At 38.9% G+C, this 20,521-nt stretch overlaps 1 protein-coding gene across 1 annotated transcript in view; it reads right to left on the bottom strand.

The window, feature by feature from the left end:
- Nucleotides 1-18,082: 18,082 nt before the first annotated feature.
- The window catches only part of LOC103608921 (von Willebrand factor A domain-containing protein 3B-like), a 51,867-nt gene continuing 49,428 nt past the window's right edge, over nucleotides 18,083-20,521 (bottom strand). The window contains exons 6-7 of the mRNA XM_008593309.1: nucleotides 18,446-18,581; nucleotides 18,083-18,345 (exon numbers count right to left, since the gene is read on the bottom strand). Of these exons, the coding sequence (XP_008591531.1) occupies nucleotides 18,083-18,345; nucleotides 18,446-18,581 (399 nt within the window). The remainder of the gene's footprint in view (nucleotides 18,346-18,445; nucleotides 18,582-20,521) is intronic.

Below are 20,521 nucleotides of genomic sequence, written 5' to 3' on the forward strand. Positions count from 1 at the left end.
CCACCGCGCTCCCAAGCGGCGCACTGTAGCAGTGTGCCACCGGGCCGGCCCGGGAAACTCTTTTTATAGAATAATTCCAACAAATAAATGCAGAAGGAATGAAGAAAATAGAAAACTGGCATTAGCTCAGTAATAATTGCTGTAGGGAAAATCCACTATTTAATGATAAGTTAGTGGGCAAAAGTTTAAGGAACAAAGGATATTTGCATGCCTCAAAGTATTGAAGCCAGCGACAGACCCCAGATTTTCCCCTAGCTGTCTCCCTGACCCCAGTTAGCAGGAGGCTTCAGCCGGGGGAAGAGATGTATATAGCTAAATAAAAATCTGCTTGACCAAGCATGATGGGCTTAATTCCTGGGAGTAACAATAAAGTTTGTTTAACAATAAGCTAAGAATAGAGTCAGTTAAACATATACTCTCCTTAGGCCAAGCATGATTTCACGGTCACAAGGTGTTTGTTCCTTAACAGAATGGCTTAAGGTAATTTCTGAGACTCCAATCCCAAGTTGTTTGGCAGATCATCATTAACGACAAGTCTGCTTTAAAGATCATGCACCCCCAGACTCGAAGGAGCCAAGGAAGACCTTAGTCAAGATGCCGGAAATAGTTGTGCTGGCGTCACCACAAGCCAATCAGATTCCCACATGACTTGCAAGACCCCTACCTGTAATTTTGTTCTGTAATTGTAATTGCCTGTGACTTTAAGCTGCCCAGGAGTTTGGGTGATCAGACCCTTTGCTGCCCCATTCTCCTTGACTGGTGCCACTCAATAAATGCTGATCTTTTCTACTGCAAATGGTGGTGTGCCCTTCGTCTAATTGCACAACGGGTGACAAGCCGTTACAGTATCCTCTCCAAAACATTTATTATTTACAAAGGGGAAAAATAGTAACTTTACAGGGGAGAAACCTGGCAGATGCCACTTTAACCAAATGATCAAAGTTAACATCACTGGTAAGAAGTCATGACAACATCATTTGTGCCTCGATACAAAGTACTGAGAAGGGCACATCACCTCTGAGGTATTCTTACCCCAAATCCATAACCCCAATCAAATCATGAGACAACACCAGACACAAACTGAAGGACAGGCTACAAAATATCTGACCGCCATTCTTCAAAAGCATCAAGGTCATCAAAGACAAGCAAAGACCAAGGAACTTTCGCAGATTGGAGGAGATCAGTGAGATACTGCAACTAAATGTCATTCGAGATCCTGGATTGGATCCTGGGATATAAAAGGGACATTAGCGAAAAAACTGACAAACTCTGAGTAAAATCTGTAATTTAGTTAATAATATCAGTGTGTTTTTCTTAGTTCTGATAATCATACCACGGCTATGTCAGAAGGTAACATGGGAGAAAGTTAGGTAAATGGTATATGGGAACTCTCTGTACTATTTTTGCAACTCTTTTTGTAAGTCTAAACTTATCTCAAATTTTAAAGTACAAAACAAAACAAAACCTTCCTGCAGGATTTTTGCAGCAGAAATGTAGCTCAGATGGTAAACAGGGCAACTTTTCCCTCTGAGCCCAACCTCACCAGTCTTCTGTTGACAAGCTAGCTCTTGGGGATATGTTCAAAAGATGGTGGAAAAGCTGCAAGAAAGCCAGACTGAGAACGCTTGGGAAGATGGTCAGGAGTTGGCACCCGTTTTGCACCTGCTCCCATAGCAGCCCTTGAACAGACCCCAGCCCCAACTACTGGGCAGGCACTGCCCCAGGTTGTGCTTGCCTGGCTTTAAGAATGGTTGTACCTGTTTCAGGATCTACTGTTCCATGACACCAGCACAGAGCAGGCTCAGAACACCATGGGTTGATTATTGAACCATGACAGCTCCCATCCCCCCACCAAAACGAAAGAATTTGGCCTTCTTTATTATTATTATTATATTAATTTATTTTTACTTGACAAAGGGGGAAATCGTGGGAAAGGAAAATTTTTGGCCCCAAAATATATTTCTTTGATATATCTTAAAATGGCTAATTCAGGGAGATGGGAAAAACTGGAATAGCTAGAAGGCTGTTTTTTGTGGAAAGATATTTACATCCATAAATGCAAACATCAGGCTTCCTGTGAGGCACTCCTCCTTGGGCTACTATCTATTCTTTCTGAGGGCAGCTGTGAGATAACCTGTTGCTTTGCTTCACACAGATTTGTCACCTCTCTTCCCCTGGGTGATGGAGCCACCAAAAGGATTTACTCAAAGCCCATTTCTTCCGAGCAGTGAGAGACCCCGAAGGGGTTAATTTCCCAGAACCCTCAAGGGAAAGGCATTCCTTCTTTTTGGAAAATTAACCACGAACTGGGGTTCTTGCCCCGCATTTATTCTCCAGACCAGGAAGGTACAGGAAAAGAACATAGGTGGGGTTATGACCAATTATAGTTTAACAATAGAGGCTGGTAACATCAGTCAAACAAGCAAAGTGACATTCCATAATGCACTTTGCAAAAGGTTAAGTCAATCCACCAACAAAAGCTTGATCTTAGCAATTTCACATATCGATCAAGTAACTTGTCTGTCCTTGAGCCAGCAATGGTTGCTGTGTTACAATTCTTTATCTTACAACAGAGACTTTAGCCTGGGGAAAATTTCCTGTCTTTTGCAAGGTTAATTTCTATGTGTAATTTTAAGAAGTTAGGCTGAACCTGAAACTGCAGGGCTTTTGAGTCCCTGGGAAATACATTTGCTTTATGAGTATAAGTATACTCCACAATAACCTGAAGTACTCTGATCTGCATACAAGATATCTCTAGTTAACTTTTACCTTTGACTTCCTTCTTTTATTTGTGATGACATCTCCCCGAGAACTTCAGAGAAACCTGGTCTCAGGCCACTGTTCTGGGGCTGGTACTTCCCCCACCTTCTCTCTCATGAACACTGGCATATGAGCTTTGTACCCCCATTGTAAATTGGGACACTACTCTCTTGTGATTCCCTCATGCTTTACCCCTCCCATTATGTTAAATAATAAAATTTGTTATGCTTTTTCTTCATATTGATCTAAATTTATCAGTGATTTTTATTAATGAATTTTCAGGAGTGAAGAGGGAGTTTTCTCTCTGCCCCTTGAAAGAAAGTGAGCTGAGATGCCGGGTACCATTCAAGCTTTATTAAAGAAAGAAATCTGTTGGGCTGTGCTCAGAGTGGCAGGAAGCTGCCCTGAAAAGGGGACAGCACCAGGTGTGTGTGTGGGATAGAGCTTATATTGGTATGTTGGCACCAAAAGCTGGGTGATGTAATTCCAGTATGGGGATTGAGTTAGGTCATGGGAATGGAGAGTTCTGCGCATGTGGAAACACCGAAAGTTTCATTTTCTCCAAAACCATGAGGCTTCCTGTAAAAGAGAATGGGGGAGGGAAGGGAAGGAGGTGGACGGTGCCATTTTGTACTTGGGCTTGTCTAAAGTGGCGCTGGTTATATTGAAGATTGATTACCCCTAGGTTATGGCACTATCAGCAGGATACCAAAGCCACCCTGCTCTTCTGGAAGCCACAGCTGGAGGAGACCAGTGCCTGGCAAGCCGGCAAGAAGGGTAAGACTTTCTTACCAGTTAGACTTCTACTCTCTCTCCCTCTTTGGAATCCAGTCGAGTGGATGGTAAAGATCACTGTCTCTTTTTAACTGAAGGGAGAAAATGATGTCTGACTAGTCTCAGGTGAAGCAACTCTCTTATATAATCTGCTTTCCTTTTTACTTTATCTTTCTGTGCCATTTATCTTAAAGAGGAGAAGTATATATGGTTACCCTCTCATCTTATTTGTGTCTTGAAGCTTGACTTATAACCAAGTGGGAGCTCTTTCTCTTTTGGTCTCCACCATTTTGGAAACACCATTTCTAAATATGTCAAGCGCTCAGAGGAGTTTATTATAAGAGGCTCAGTACATAAGGGATTTTATCATCTCAATCTTGTTGGCTTGTTTGTGCTGAGACACTCCCTTCCCAGTATCACCTGTCCTGGGTCACAGATTAGCAGGTCTGTGACTGGAGATACCTTATGTTCCACAGGGGAACAAGGATTCCTAACTGCCTGCCGCAATAAGAGTCTTTGATACCTTACTTAGCCTATCTCTGGAAGTAACTTTTTGGGGATTATGCAGGCTGCCTCTTCTATGCCCTATCTAAACCTGAAAACTACCTCCTGGTCTTCGTTGGATTGAGTTGCTATTGAAATTGGGTACACTACTGGGGGATCCTGAATTGTGCATGGCCAGACACAGATCCTTTGAGTTGGCTATGCTCAAAAGACAACTTTTTAGAGAACTCTTGATTTAAACATCCATCCTTAAGTATCTATGAAAAGATTAATATAACAGCTAGTCTTAAAAACTTCCTTAGCAAGATTTAAAAAACAGAAATCTGATTTCAAACAAACTAAAATACCTTGCTTTCCCTTTAAAATGTTAACACCCAAGAAACTAGCAGTTGAGCAGAGATAGGATTTGAAAGAGTTTAGTCCCATCACAAAATTCCTTTACCTCAGGAGAAAAGCATTTAGAAGAATAAAAGTGTTGTTTTAAATTATATTTATGAGTATTTGATCTTCTGGTGTACACATTTGTGATCCTTCTATCCTCACAGACAGGCTTTGTTTTCTTTAAGCTGTGGTTGGGAACAGCCTAGATGTTGGTGTGGGGGAGACATTTTTGCTCCCCTTTGGAGACTTTAGTCTTACATGTGCTTATTCAGATTTTGAGTCATTTGTTCAAATATATGTTTGATTTGAAATTTTGATTTATAATGTGTTAGGAACTGTTTGTTCTGTTTTTCTGTTTGTTTTTAACGACTTTCCTCTGCTCAATGAATAGGCCCACTTGCAGCTAGCATACTGACTGGCTCTGGATCCTGAGAGGGCTTCTTTGCACCTCTTTGGCTTTAGTTGGATATATTTTCTTTTAGGCCTCTATTTCTGTGGATTTTTGCCTCTCCCCACAGGAACCAGTTAGTTGACTGAACTCCTTTTCCTTGAACCTCTTTAACCATGTGCTCCCTCTTTACGTTTCTCTTGGCATTTTTGCCAAAGATTCTGAGGTCTCATGAGAAATATAGCCATGGTGTGTGTGTTAGTCCCTTTTGTGTTGCTTATAACAAAATACATGGAACTGGGTAATTAGAAAGAAAAACAAAATTTATTGCTTACAGTCTCTAAGGTTGGGAAGCCCAAAGTCCATCTGGTGGTGGCAACAGTGACCCAGGGGTCTCACACTGCAAGATGGTGGAAGCGGAGAGAGCAGAGAGAGTGAGAAAGACAGACTCTCTCTCTTCTTTTAAAGTCCTCGGAACCATGACCCTGACCATCACTTTTAATCCATTCACTACTGCACGGTCCTACAATCCAATCACCTATTTAAGGCTCCACCTTTCAATTATCATTATAGGATTTCCCACCCTCTTAATAGTCACAATGGAGGCTAAGATTCTAATACACTGACTTGGGGGACACAATTCAAGTTTTGGTGAGTTTTGGGGGGACATAATTCAGCCCACTACAGTGTGCCAACCAACATATTTTTGGGTTAGCTGCCTTCCTTTCAGAGTTCCAAGAATCAAGTGAGTTTGGCCCTCTTCATTAATGGTCCCCACCCTTAGCTCAGTAACCCAGTTAGGAATAAAAACTAGATTAAAAGCCACCTAGCTAACTAAAATTTGTCTCCTTGTAAAGTCTTGGGGCAAATTTCTAGGATTTTGTTTTTTCCTTGGCTTCGATTTTTAATTTCCCTCTGTATCTCCTCTAACCCACCTAAACCGCTTCTTGGAAAAGCTTGCATTATTTATCTGTGCTTTGAGATGTAAATTTGCTACCTTGGTTTCACTAAAATTCAGCGAAGGCTTCTGCCACTTGGGGCAGATAAGCTTTAACTTGTTTCATTTACAGAGACATGATTTAAATCCAACTGTCCTTTGTAAATTAGTAAGTTTTATACTGTATCTGTCTCACTGCTAAATTTTAAATGAAAGATATGAGATCTTTGTTTCTGTGTTTTTTATGTATGCTTGTATACAGGTTGGTGTGGATTGAATTGTGTCCCCAAGTTTTATTATACTAGATACTTAACCTCCACTTTGATAGCGTTAAGAGGGTGTGAAATCCTATTATGATAATTGAAAGGTGGGACATAGAAGAGGTGATTAGATTGTGAGGATCATGCTCTAGTAACTGGATTAATCCATTGATGGTTTAATGGTGGTCAGGGGAGTGATTCTGAGGGCTTTAAAAGGAGAAGGAGTGAGGAATTAGCTCTCTCTTTCCTCCACCATTCTCACCATGTGACTACCGACATTGCTATAGAGTCACCTAATCAGATGTGTTCCCTGGAATTTGGACTTTCCAGCCTCCAAAACTGTAAGCAATAAATATTGTTTCTTTACAAATTAACCAGTTTCAGGTATTTTTCTTATAAGCAACAGAAACAGACTAATACACATCTGTAAGCTGTATACTGTATCTACATGTGTTTATGTCTATATATGTGTTTGTGTATTGTCTACATGGTATGAAATTGGCTTATAAATAAAGCATGCTCATAAATTAAGTAGATAAGCCTAAATGCTTTTCAGGTTCACATGACTTTAATAATCTTTGGTAAATAAAGCTAGTTTTTAAAATAGTTGGTAAACAGAAGACAGCATGCCCAGGGTCCCAGGCAGGTGCTGAGTGCAGCCCCCTCTGCTCAGAAGCAGGCAAGAGAGCACACCAAAAATACCACTTCCATGTGGGTGGCCCACCACAGCTATGACTGCTGCAAAAGCAGTCCCACATGACAGAAGTAGCCACAACCATATAGGCAGCCTACCAGACACTCAACTGCATTGACATAAAGAGAGTTACCAGCAGAGACCAGAAAAAGAAGAGGATGTCTCTCTCCTCAATGCCAATGTGAGTAGTAGAAGAAGCAACTGCTCTACCAGATAATCAGACATCAATGTAGAGATACTAGAAATAAGAAAACCCAAGAAAATATAACACCACCAAAAGAATACAGTAATTCTCAAATACCAGACCCCATAGAGAAGGAAACCCTTGAAATGACTGAAAAGGAATTCTGAGCAACAATTTTAAGAAAACTCATTGAGATACAAGAAGACTCAGTTAGACAACATAATGAAATGAGAAAAAAAAATCAGATATGAAGGAGGAAATTTACAAGGAGATTAATACCTTAAAAAAGAATGTAGCAGAAATCATGGAACTGAAAGATTCACTCAAAAAAATAAAAAACATAACTGAGAGCTTAATCAGCAGGCTAGAACAAGCAGAAGAAAAAATTTTTAATCTTAAAGATAGTCTTCTCAAAATAACCCAGATGGACAAAGAAAAGGAAAAAAGAATTTTTAAAAATGAAGAAAATCTAAGAGAGCTAGCAAACANAAAGCAACAACAGCCAAGCTGGGGCTGCTAGAGCTCAGGGGAAGAGGAGGAGAGACCTACATAGTTCATGAAGGCAAGAGAAGCCACAATGAGAGAAAGAAAGTACTGCTTCCACAATTTCGAGCCCTGGATGCTTTAAGGATGGAACTGGTGAGCACACGGAGCAAGAGCTGGCAAAAGCTATAGCTGTGCCCTTCATGAAGTTGCTTGGAGGCAGCAGGGGAGAAGAGGGCCTTGTCAGGCCAGCAAGACCACTGACAGGGTTCCTGTGGACCCAAATAGTAGTTAGGAGCCACAGACAACAGAAAAAAGGAGCCACTCAGAGGTCAGAGAGTCATCACAAGGGACCAGTGCACAAGTGTTTGGAGTGCTGGTGGTGGGGAAGATGGGTCCACCAGGGGAACATTGGGGCACAGCATGGACAGTTGATATACCCTCCAATCACCTCAGGACCACTTGGTGGAGACTGGTGAGGAATATAGAACTGAAGGGGGTGCAGTTTGCTGAAAAGACTCTGGCCCAGACCAGAGTTTCCACACAACACAGACCTCATGAGACCTGGAAGTACATATAAGGTCAACCATTAAAACCTGAGCTGCACAAATAGCCTTTCCCAGGGAATCAGCAGCAAAGCAACAATTTAGTTCAATTACGGGGCTCAAGTTCTGGTCCCCACGGGAAGTTCCCCCATTTTAGAGGTAAGCAAAGTACAATAAGTTAGTTCCAGTGCAGAGTTTAAGTGGTGGGAAAAGTGAATAATCCAACACAGAACTGACAGGGAAAAAAGTACCCACAGATCAGAGAAAAAGTTTGATATTAACTAGTAAAGGTCTAACACCACCAAAGAACACCTATAACACCTAGAAAGACCAGAAGCCCACTGGGCTCCCAAGCCAGGGAGGCGGGAGGGCCAAGGGCCTCAGCCATGCCCCCCCAACATCTGAAACCAGCCCAGCATTGACCACTGAGGTGCTGCAGAAAGCACCCAGTCTTCCAAGCCAGGGTGGTGGGGGGCCAATGGTATCAGCCACGCCCAACTGACATCTGCAAACTGCCTGGCAATGACCACAATCAAGTTGCCACAGGAAGCACCCTAGGCTCCCAAGCTGGGGCAGTGGGGGACCAAGGGCTTCAGTCAAACCCCCCTCACATCTGCACCCAGCCCAGTGATGACACAGCCACTGCTGGAAGCCCCCTGGTCTCCCCTGCAAGAATGAGGGGGGCCATGGGCCTTGATCATGCTCCCCTTGCTTCCTCCTCTTCTCACCCTATTTCCTCTCCCTCTTCCCTTCTCCTTCTCCCCCTCAACTGCTCTACACCATCTTAGAATGAGGCATGTAGCCGGGAGTAGCCAAACCCAGCCACAAACAGGCAAGCTGCTGCCACCCCCGGGCCCTGCCAGGGTCCTGAGGTGTGGAGGTGGGGGAAGCTAAACCCAGCAGCGACAAGGTAAAGAGCAGACCAAAAACACCATTTCCACACATGTAGTCCTCCATAGCCACTGCGATTGCCATGGCTGCCACAAAGGTGGCTAGTCTCTACAGCAGCAGTCACGGGCACTGTGCAGATGGCACACAAGACTCTCAACTGTATTGACACAAGGAGAGGTACCAGTGGAGACCAAGAAAAAAAACAAAAAAGAAGAGGTCCTCTCTCTCCACAAAGCACACTCCAGAGTCATAAAAGAAGCATCTGATTTATGATAATAGGGGAGGACTTGGTCACACCAAGTCTGAGTACTGGACAGATCATCTAGGCAACAAAACAACAGAGGAACAGTTAATCTATCAGAAGGAGAGAACAAATCTATGGTTATTAAAGGGGAAGGGGGAAGAGAAGGGGAGAGACTGAGTGGGGACAGGAGAAGGGGAAAGGAAAGGGGGAGGGGGAGGGGGAGAGATTTGATAAGGAGCATAAAGAATAAGTACGATTTGTAACAATGAACATGCTAATAAAAAATTAAAAATTCAAAAAAAAAAACAGATGGAGAAATTTTTTTTTTAAAAAGAAAGAAATTAATTCTACAGGCCAGAAGAAAATGGGATGATATATTTAAAATTCTAAAAGAAAAAAATCTACTAGCCCAAAATATTATACCCAGCAAGGCTGTCCTTCAGAAATTTGGGAGAAATACTGTATTTTTCAGACAAGCAAAAACTGTTGGAGTTCACCACCACACAACCAGCTCTGCAAGAAATCCTCAAGGGAGTCCTGCATCTGGAATCTGAAAAATGATAATCACCACCATGACTATAAAAGAAATAACAAAACCCAGTGGTAGAACAAAAATGCAAATGAGAAAAACTAAATCTTACCACCACAATGACAATGTAATAGTGCCCCTGCTTTACTTCTGATTTTAGTAATTTTGGTCTTTCTTTTTTTCATGGTCAGTCTAGATAAAGGTTTGCAAATTTTGTTGATCTTTCTAAAGAATCAACTTTTGGTTTTTGTTGATTTTCTCTCTTGTTTTTTAATTCCCTATTTTATATATTTCTGTTGTAATCTTTATTTCCTGCTTATATTTGCTTTTGGTTTAGTTTGCTATCCTTTTTCTATTTTTTTAAGGTAGGAGTTTATATTACTGATTTAAAATTTTTCTTATTTTTAATATAGGTGTTTACAAGTATAAATTCTCTAAGCAAAAAAAAAGAAAGAAAAAGAGAAGACAGAAAAGAAAGAACTTTCAAAAGGAGAGAAGAGAACTGTGGTTAGTAGAGGTGGAAAAGGGGGAGGGAGAAGGGAGTCAATGAAAAATTGGTTAAGGGTCACAAAGAATGACTATGTTTTATAACAATGAATATACTAATTACCCTGGTTTAATCATCACATATTGCACGCAGGTATTGATATTCAACTCTGTATCCCACAGATATGTATAATCAATTGAGTTTCAATTTAAAAAATAAAATAAAATAATTGGCAAATAAATAGAAATGTTTCCAGAATTTAACCTAAACATTTTCCCCTAGGTCTATCTATTGATCAGATTTATGCTGTCTCTGATCAATATTTTAAGGCCATAAAATTGTTGGTTCTGTGGTATTTTTGATACTGGCTTGATTTCTTGGTGAACTGAAAGCTGGGCTTCCCCCGCAGTCTTGCACACATCTTGCTGGTTCTGAGACTCTGAATTCTGGGGTATAGACAGGTGCCCATGATGAGGCTTGGGAATATATTTGTCCTCAGCGTGTGGGCCAACAGCTGGAGGGCAAAGCCAAATCCAATATGGCTTTATCCTCCCTGCCCCAGATCTGCCTCCTGGCCATGCTGGGAGCATTTTTTAGGCATTGTCTTCACATCTCTACTCTCTGTCTTGGGCTCTGTACTTGGTATGTAATCCAGACGGGTCCCACCCTTCATTGCCTCCCAGGGTGTCAATGTTACATGGACTCAGGGCAACTAGAAGGGACTTTAAAAAGGATAACTCAGGGCCGGCCCGGTGGCACACTGCTACAGTGTGCTGCTTGGGAGTGTGGTGGCGCTCCCGCAGAGGGTTCGGATCCCACATACAGACCGGTTCCCGCTCACTGGCTGAGCGAGGCGCGGGAGCAACACCGAGGGTTGCGATCCCGTTGCCGGTCCCCGGTCCGGTACGGGGGCAACACTGAGGGTTGCGATCTGTTGCCGGACACGGAAAAAGACAAAAGACAAAAAAAAAAAAAAAAAAAAAAGTAAATTAGGGAAATGTCAATGGAACAAATGTTTATAAAAATTAAAAAAAAAAAAAACAGATGGAGAAATTTTAAAAAAAAAGAAAAATCCTACAGGCCAGAGGAAAATGGGATGATATATTCCAAATTTTAAAAGAAAAAAAATCTTTTCATTAATTTAAAATTTTAAAAGTTGTGGTTGTGTTAGATTATGTAATAGGTAGCCTAAATGTCTGAGTCATTTCTAAGTAAGTTAAAACACTGAAACATTAGTTATTAAAATGTAAAAAGTTTACACATATACTTTGACATTTTGTTTTTATGTGATATAAAAATAGCTACATATATTTACATCTGTTTAAAAATATTGAGGAAACATCGCTTTTCAAAAATTAGGAAATTGCTTGCTTCCTGGGTTTTTACCTAAAAATTAGGGTTACTAAGAGTTAAAATTATAGTTAATAATAGAATTAAAATGCTAGGTATTTAAAAACAATTCCATATACAGAGTGTATAAGAAAAGTAGGATGTGAGGAAAGCAGAATATATTTTTGGGAAAGAAGGTTATAAAAAGGGTATGAGGATGTATGTGGTTTTAAATTAGTCTATTTTAGAGGCTATTTAAAGGTTGTTTCAAGTTGAAGGAATAAAAAATATTATAGACAAAACTAAATGGATATAGTTTAAAAAATTGTAAGAGGTTATGAAAAGTTTATAGAAATCTTATGTGGTCAAAACTGAATTGATTTGTTTATAAGTTATTGTTAAAATCAGCTTTAGTATTAATAGTCCATTGGTACAAAAGTAAAATCTGGTTTTCTCTTTAAAAAATTTTTTTAAATTTTGAATTGATTTGTTTATAAGTTATTGTTAAAATCAGCTTTAGTATTAACAGTCCATTGGTACAAAAGTAAAATCTGGTTTTCTCTTTAAAACAAAATTTTCACATAACATGGATAAGGAACAGTAAAAGATTTTTGTCTGCCTTTTCAGCAAACTGTAAAAAAGAAAGAAAAAGAAAGAAAAGAAAGGGAGACAGTGAAGAACAGATTAGGTCTTTTGATTACATAGGAAAATTGAGTTAAAAATTTAAGGTTTTCTTTTCTCAATATGTAACTTTATATTTGTATAAATATGTTATTAACACATCATACTCCTAAATTGTATGAGATCCCTAAAATTCTGCTATGTCTTGGTATATGTTATTACTCATAGTTATGGCTATGATGAAAAATTATACAAGGCCATGGAAATAACCAAATTTTTTTTTTGCTTATAAAGTTATAACTTTAAGCATGCCACAGTAAATTGCTTTATTTCAATACTGTTTTCAAATGATCTTTACAAATCTTAAAGTGTTATTTATTCAACGAAGTTCATGGAAAGGATAAAAAGATATTGACAGGTACTCTGAAATACAACACTCTGATGATAACTTTGTTTATTCATGTGGACTGGTCAAAAACTCCAGAACCCCAATGCAAAAATTGGACTTATAAAATTGCTAACCTAACATCAAGCAGAACGATAATTAATTTTGTGGGACAGAATTGATAAAGGACTGAAATAATTTTTTTTGTTTGAAACATTGCTAATTTTTTTTATGTTTTGTTTTACAGATTTAAGAAACTTTTCTTTCTCTTTTGGGCTATTTGGTAAGGTATACTTTTGTGAGCAAAATTAGTTTTCAGTTAAATTTTTTATTATACTAGAGTTGATTATATGTATCTGTCGGGTACAGAGTCAAATATCAATAACTGTATGCAATATGTGATGCTCAAATCAGTATAATTAGTATATTCAATATTATAAAATGTAATCATTTTTCATGACTCTTTACCAATTCCTCCCTTCCTCTACCTCCCCCTCCCCCGTTCCCACCTCTGATAACTTCAGTTCTGTTCTCTACTTCTGAAAGTTCAATGTGTTATTGTGACTTTTATGTCTTTCTTTTGTTTTATTTGTTTATATTTTAGCTCCCACTTATGAGTGAGGACGTGGTATTTCTCTTTCTGTGCTGGCTTTTATTTCACTTAACATGATTTTCTATAAGTTTATTCATATTGCTGTGAATGACAGTATTTCGTTCTTTTTTATGGCAGAGTAATATTCCATGGTGTATATATACCACATTTTCCTTATCCAGTCATCTGACTATGGACATTTAGGTTGGTTCCAACTCTTGGCTATTGTAAATAGAGCTGCAAAAACCACAGTAGGGCAGGTATCCCTTCAACATGATGATCTCCATTCCTTTGGGTATATACCCAGCAGTGGAAATCCTGGATCATATGGCAGTTCTATCTGTAGTTGTCTGAAGAATCTCCATACCATTTTCAATAATGGCTGCACTAATTTACAGTCTCACAAACACTGTAGGAGGGTTTCTCTTTTCCTGCCTCTTTGCCAGTCTTTTTTATAGCAGCCAGTCTAACTGGAGTGAGATGATATCGCTGTGTGGTTTTGATTTGCATTTCCGTGATGCTTACATTTTTTCAGGTGTCTGTTGGCATTTGTATATCTTTGAGAAATGCTATTCAGCTCCTTTGTCCATTTTAAAATTGCATTGGGATTTTTTTATTATTGTTAAGTTGTTTGAGTCCCTTGTACATTCCAGATATTAATCCTTCATCAATACATAGCTTGCAAGTATTTTCTCCCATTCTGCAGGTTGTTTTTGCTCTGTTAATTGTCTCTTTTGCTAATCCCATTTGTTTGTTTTTTCTTTTGTTGTCTGTGTTTTTGGGGTCATATTCATAAAGTCTTAGCCCAGTCCCACTTGCTGAAGTGTTTCCCCTATGTTTTCTTTTGGAAGTTTTATAGTTTCAGGTCTTATATTTAAGTCTTTAATCAATTTTGAGTTGATTTTGGTACATGGTGAGAGATACAGTTCTACTTTCATTCTTCTACATAAGGATGTCCAGTTTTCCCAGGACAATTTACTGAAGAGGCAGTCTTTTACCCAATATATGTTCTTGGTGCCTTTGTCAAAGATCAGTTGGCTGTCAGTATGTGGGTTGATTTCTGGGTTCTCTATTATGTTCCATTGGTCCTAGTGTCTGTTTTTATGCCAGAACCATGCTGTTTTGGTTACTATAGCTTTGTAGTATAATTTGAAGTCAAGTAGTGTTATGCCCCTGGCTTTATTTATTTATTTATTTATTGCTCAGATTGCTTTGGCTATTTGGGATCTTTTTTGTTCCATATGAATGTTAGGATTGTTTTTTCTATTTCTGTAAAGAATGTCATTGGTATTTTGATGGGGATTGCATTAAATCTGTAGATTGCTTTGGGTAGTATGGACACTTTCACAATGTTAATTCTTCCAATCCAAGAGTATGGAATGTCTTTCCATCTTTTTGTGTCCTCTTTTATTTTTCTTCAGTAGTGATTTGTAGTGCTTGTTGTAGAGATCTTTCAACTCCTTGTTTAAATTTATTCCTATGTATTTTTTTTTCTTGGTGACTATTGTAAATGGGATAACTTTCTTGATTCCTTTTTCTACTAGTTCATTGTTGGGGTTATAAAAATGCTACTGATTTTTGTCTGTTAATTTTGTATTCTGCAACTTTACTGAAATCATTTATCAACTCTAAGAGTTTTTTTGTAAAGTCTAGGCTTTTCTATATATAAGATCATGTCATGTGCAAACAAGGATGATTTGACTTCATCTTTTCCAATCTGTATGCCCTTTATTTCTTTCTCTCGCCTGACTGCTCTTGCTGGTACTTCCAGTACTATGTTAAATAGAAGTGGTGAGAGTGAGCATCCTTGTCTTCTTCCTGTTCTTAATGACACTGGCAATTGGTTTGTATTATATGGCTTTTATTGTGTTGAGATAATTTCCTTCTACACCTAACTTGCTGAGAATGTTTACTATGAAAGGATATTGAATTTTGTCAAATGTTTTCTCTGCATATATTGAGATCATCAAATGGTTTTTGTCCTTGATTTTGTTGATGTGGTTTAAACATTTATTAACTTGCAAATGTTGAGCCATTCTTGCATCCCTGGGATGAATCCTATTTGATCACAGAGTATAATTTTTTGATGTGTTGCTGTGTGCTACTTGCTAATATTTTATTGAGGATTTTTTCATCTATGTTCACATAAGATATTAGCCTGTAGTTTTCTTTTATTGTTGTATCTTTGCCTGGTTTTGGTATCAGTGTGATGCTAGCCTCTTAGAATCAGTTTGGGAGAATGGCCTATATTTCAATTTTTTGGAATACTTTGAAGAGAATTGGCATTAATCCCTCTTTAAAGATTTGGTAGAATTCAAGAGTAAAGCCTAGGCTTTTCTTTGCAAGGAGACTGCTGATTACTGTTTCAATCTTATTGCTTGTTCTTGGTCTGTTTAGGTTTTCTGTTTCTTCTTGGTAGTTTGTATGTGTCCAGAAATTTATCCATTTGATCCAGGTTTTCAAATTTGTTGGTGTATAGTTGTTTAAAACAGTCTCTAATGATTCTTTGTATTTTGTGGTATCAGTTGGTAATATGTCTTTTTTCATTTCTAATTTTTGTATTTGGATCTTCTCTCTTTTCTTTTGTTAGCCTAGCTAATGGGTTGTTTATTTTGTTCATCTTCTCCAAAAACCAACATTTTGTTTCATTGATCTTCTGTATCATTTTGGGGGTCTCTACTTCATTTAGTTCTGCTTTGATCTTAATAATTTTTTTCTGTCTATTAATTTTGGGATTGTATTGTTCTTGTTTTTCTAGTTCTTTGAGGTGTAAATTAGCTTGTTTATTTGAAATCTTTCTATTCTTTTGATGTAAGTGTTTTTTGCAATAACTTTCCTTTAGTCCTGCTTTTGCAGCAACCAACAGGTTTTGGCATGATGTGTCTTTATTTTCATTAGTTTCAAGAAACTTTTTGATTTCCTGTTTAATTTCTTCTTGGACCCATCCCATATGTTATTCAGGAGCATGTTTAATTTCTATGTGTTTGTATAGTTTTCAGAATTTCACTTGTTATTGATTTGTAGTTTTAACCCATTTTGTCTGAAAAGATACCTGGAATTATTTCAATTTTTAAAAATCTGTTGAGGCTTGATTTGTGACTTAACATGTGGTCTATCCTGGTGAATATTCCACGTGCTTATGAGAAGAATGTATGTTCTGTGGTTTTTGAATGAAATGTTATGTAGATATCTGACAAGTCCATTTGGTCTAAAGTGTGGTTTAAATCCTGTATTTCTCTGTTGATTTCTTGCACAGATGTTCAGTCCAGTGTTGAGAGAAGGGTGTTCAGGTCCCAAACCATTATTGTATTTGAGTCCATCTCTTTCCTTAGGTCTAACAGTGTTTGCTTTATATATCTTGGTGTTCTGATGTTGGGTGCATATATATTTATAATTTTTATGTCTTCTTGTCAGATAGATCCCTTTATAATTATATAGTGGCCTTCTTTGTCTCTTTTTGCAGTTTCTGGTTTAAAGTCTATTTTATCTGATATAAGAATAGGTACTCGTGCTCGTTTTTAATTTCCATTTGCATGAGATATCTTTTTACATCTCTTCACTCTTAGTCTGTTTGTGTCTTTACAGGTGCAGTGGTCTCTTGTAGATAGCATATAGTTGGGTCTAGCTTTTTATTCCAATCAGCCAGTCTGTGTTTTTTGAGTGGGGAATTTAATCTATTTACATTTAGGGTTGTTACTGAAAGGTATTGCTGTACTTCTGGGATTTTATTGATTTCCACTTGTATGTTTTAAATATCTGTTGTTTCTTTCTTTCTCTTTTATTGTCTTTGGCAGTTGTTTGTTTTTGGAGGTGGTAAGATACAGTTTCTTTCTCTTTTTTATTTGCACTTTTGTTCTACCAGTGGGTTTTGTTCTTCGTTGTGTATTCATCATAGTGAATATCATTTTTTGGATTCCAGATGCAGGATTCCATTGAGGATTTCTTCTATGGCTGGTCATGTGGTGGTGAATTCCTGTAGTTTTTGTTTGGGAAATACACTATTTCTCCTTCATTTCTGAAGGACAGCTTTGCTGGGCAAAGTATTCCTGGATGGCAGGTTATTTTCCTTTAGTATTTTGAATATATCATCCCATTCTCTTCTGGTCTGTAGAGTTTCTGTTGAGAAGTCTGTTGTTAGCTTGATGGGGACTCCCTTACAGGTGATTTGATACTTTCTCTTGCTGTTTTTAGGATCCTCTGTCTTTGAGTTTGCCAGTTCGATTATAATGTGTGTTGGGGAGGACCTTTTTGGATTGAATCTCTTTGGGTATCTTTGAGACTCTGAATCTGAAGGTCTGTGTCTCTCCCTATACCTGGGAAGTTTTCAGCTATTATTTCACTGAATATATTCTCAATGTCTTTCCCTTTTTCCTCCTCTTCAGCAGTTCCCATGATTCAGATATTTGTGCATTTAGGTTTGTCAGCTATCTTTCTTAGATTCTTCATTTTTTAAATTCTTTCTTTTTCATGTCTGCCTGAGTTATTCCAAAGAGACTGTCTTCAAGTTCAGAAATTCTTTCTTCTGCTTGCTCTAGCCTGCTGCTTAAGCTCTCGGTTGTGTTTTTTTATTTTGTTGAATGACTCCTTCAGTTCCATCAGCTCTGCTAAATTCTTTTTTTTTTTTTAAGTACTAATGTCTTTGTAAATTTCCTCTTTCATATCCTGGATAGTTTTGTTCACTTCACTGTGTTATCTAAATCTGTCTTCTTATATCTCATTGAGTTTCCTTAAGATTTTTACTCTTAATTCCTTTTCAGCCATTTCAAGGGTTTCCTGCTGTATGGGGTCTGGTATTTGAGAGTTATTTTATTCCTTTGTTGATGTTATATTTTCTTGTTTTTTTTTCAGATTTCTAGTATCTCTACATTTATGTCTGGTCATTTGGTAGAACAGTTGCTTCTTATATTACTCTCTTTCCCTGGACTTCACTGATGACCCTCCTATGTCAAAGCAGTCAAGTGGTCAGCAATCTGCCTGCACAGCAGCAGTGTCTGCTGCAGGCACTGCTGTGTAGTAGGCCACCTTGTGGTGGTGGTGGTGGTTGCAAAGGTGGCTTTGGCCTGATGACCCTCCTATGTCAAAGCAGTCAAGTGGTCAGCAATCTGCCTGCACAGCAGCAGTGGCTGCTGCAGGCACTGCTGTGTAGTAGGCCACCTTGTGGTGGTGGTGGTGGTTGCAAAGGTGGCTTTGGAAAGCTGCCTGTGTGACAGCAGTGGTTCCACTGGTGGCCGGCTGCTTGCAGAATGATGGTGGCTGCTTGGCAGCACTGGTGGTGGCGGTGACCACAGAAGGGGTAGTTGCAGCAACCACCCACTTGGCTGTGGTATCCACAGTAGTGACCCATGCAGCTACAATGTCTGTAGTGGCAATGGGGTTACCTCATGGCAGTGGCTGTGGTGTCAATAGATGTAACTGCCTCCCTGGTGTCTGCCACATCCTTGATGGCAGCAGGGTTACCTTGTGGGGGTGGCAGCCACGCAAGCACTGCCACCACGTCCCTTGCATCTGTGGTGTCTGCAGAGGCAGCAGGGTTACTTGTGAGGGTTGCAGCAGAGCTGACAGCTGCAACTACCTTCCTCATGTCTGTACTGTCCTTGGTGACAGAGAGGTAGCAGCAGCAGTGGTGCCAGGAGCTGCAACTGCATCTCTTACATCTGCAGTGTCCTCGGCTGTGTCCTTGGTGGGCATGGGGTTACCTTGTGGCAACAGCAGTGGTGCCAGTGGCAGCAGCCATCTCCCTTGTGTCAGCAGTGTCCTTGGCAGCAGCAGTTAACTCACAGTGGCAACAATAGTGGCGGTGGTTGAAACCACCTCCCTATGTCTGCAGAGTCTGTAGCTGCACTTATGGTCCACCTGCATGTCTGCTGCTTGGCAGGGAGATGCTCTATGATGGGCAACGGTTTGGGGACTGGATAATAGCTCCAGTTACTATAGCTACATTGTGGTAGGCATGTTTTGATTTTCTTCTGCAGGAGGAATGTGCCCTAGGCACCTCTAGTCCATCATCTTCGTGTGAGCAAAACAGAAATATTTTTCTCTCTACTTAATTCTTCCAGGATTTTGAAACTATTCATGAGTACCCTTATTTCAAGCAATATAGTTATTTGCATAAATTCAATGAGAATCTGTTTTTTCTTTTGTAACAGAAAAAAATTTGAGACACTGGTTATTTTACCAAGGCTTTGACTGGAATACCATATTTTCAGTTATGACCAGAATGCTTTAAGGAATGCTTGACTTTTTATGAAGATAATAAAAATCCCCTTGGATAGACTGGCCTGGTATCTTGTCTACATGGTACAGGCTTCCTGGCCTTGCAGTAGTAAAGAATGCCACTTTCTGACAAGTCCAGGACCCTTGATATTTTGGAGACCTCCAGGAAAGAAAAAATCATCAACAGGTAGCATGAGAGTGAGTCAAATCCTTGGCTTGGCTTCCTAAAACGTCTAATCTGAGATTCCTTATAAAAGTCCCAGCAAAGCCAACTTAAAGAGAACCTATATAATAAGTCATTATTCCTGCTGTACTTTATGCAAATAATCAGGCCAGAGACTTAACTTACTTTGCAAATGATTTAGTCNGAAAGCAAAATATTTTGCCCCCAAAATATATTTCTTTGACATATCTCAAAATGGCTAATTCAGGGAGACTGGAAAAACCGGAATAGCTAGAAGGCTGTATTTTGAGGAAAGATATTTACACCCGTAAGTGCAAATAGCCAGGCTTCCTGTGAGGAGCCCCTCCTTTGACTACTACCTGTTCTTTCTGAGGCAGCTGTGAGATTACCGAAAGTACTTTAATCCACATACAAGATGTCTCTACTTAACTTTTACTTCCGACTTCCTTCTTTCACTTGCAATGACTCCTCCCTCCAGAGCTTCAGAGAACCCTGGTCTCAGGCCCTTGTTCTGGGGATTGTACCTTCCCCACCTTCCCTCTCTCACGTTCCTCTTGTTATAAATTTGTCAGTGATTTTTATTAATGAAACTTCAGGGGTGAAGAGGAAGTTTTCCCTTGGCCCCATTTTCTTTATCCTTGGTCTTCTCAAAAATGGATTTTGGACGTCCAGTAGACAAGCAAGCAAGCGAGCATCAAAGATTTTTAAGGATCACAGAATCATGCTTTACAAGAATGATTTATGTTTTCAGCCAAATGGTTAATATCTAAATAGATAACTGACACTATTCATTAGTGATTTTTATTTAAAGTGGAACCCATTAATGTTTTCATCCAATAAGATTACATATACAATATCTTGTTATCACAAATCCTAAATTACTAGGCTCTGAATTAACAAGATATTTCCTATTACCTACAGTTTGTAAAAGGAGAGAACATGAGTCACAAGTACATTCATTGGTTAATCCTGGAAATTTAACAAGTTTGTTTATGAATTTAATGCTCTTTCCTAGTTACCGACCAGTTTTGTCAAAATCTTACGGGCATTGTTACTTCTTTTTTTTAAAATTTTTTTAATTTTTTTTTAATTTTTATTTTGTCAATATACAATGTATATGATTATTATGGCCCTTC

This window comes from Galeopterus variegatus, unplaced genomic scaffold (assembly GCF_000696425.1).
Source record: "Galeopterus variegatus unplaced genomic scaffold, G_variegatus-3.0.2 Scaffold8981, whole genome shotgun sequence".
NCBI classification, from domain to species: domain Eukaryota; kingdom Metazoa; phylum Chordata; class Mammalia; order Dermoptera; family Cynocephalidae; genus Galeopterus; species Galeopterus variegatus.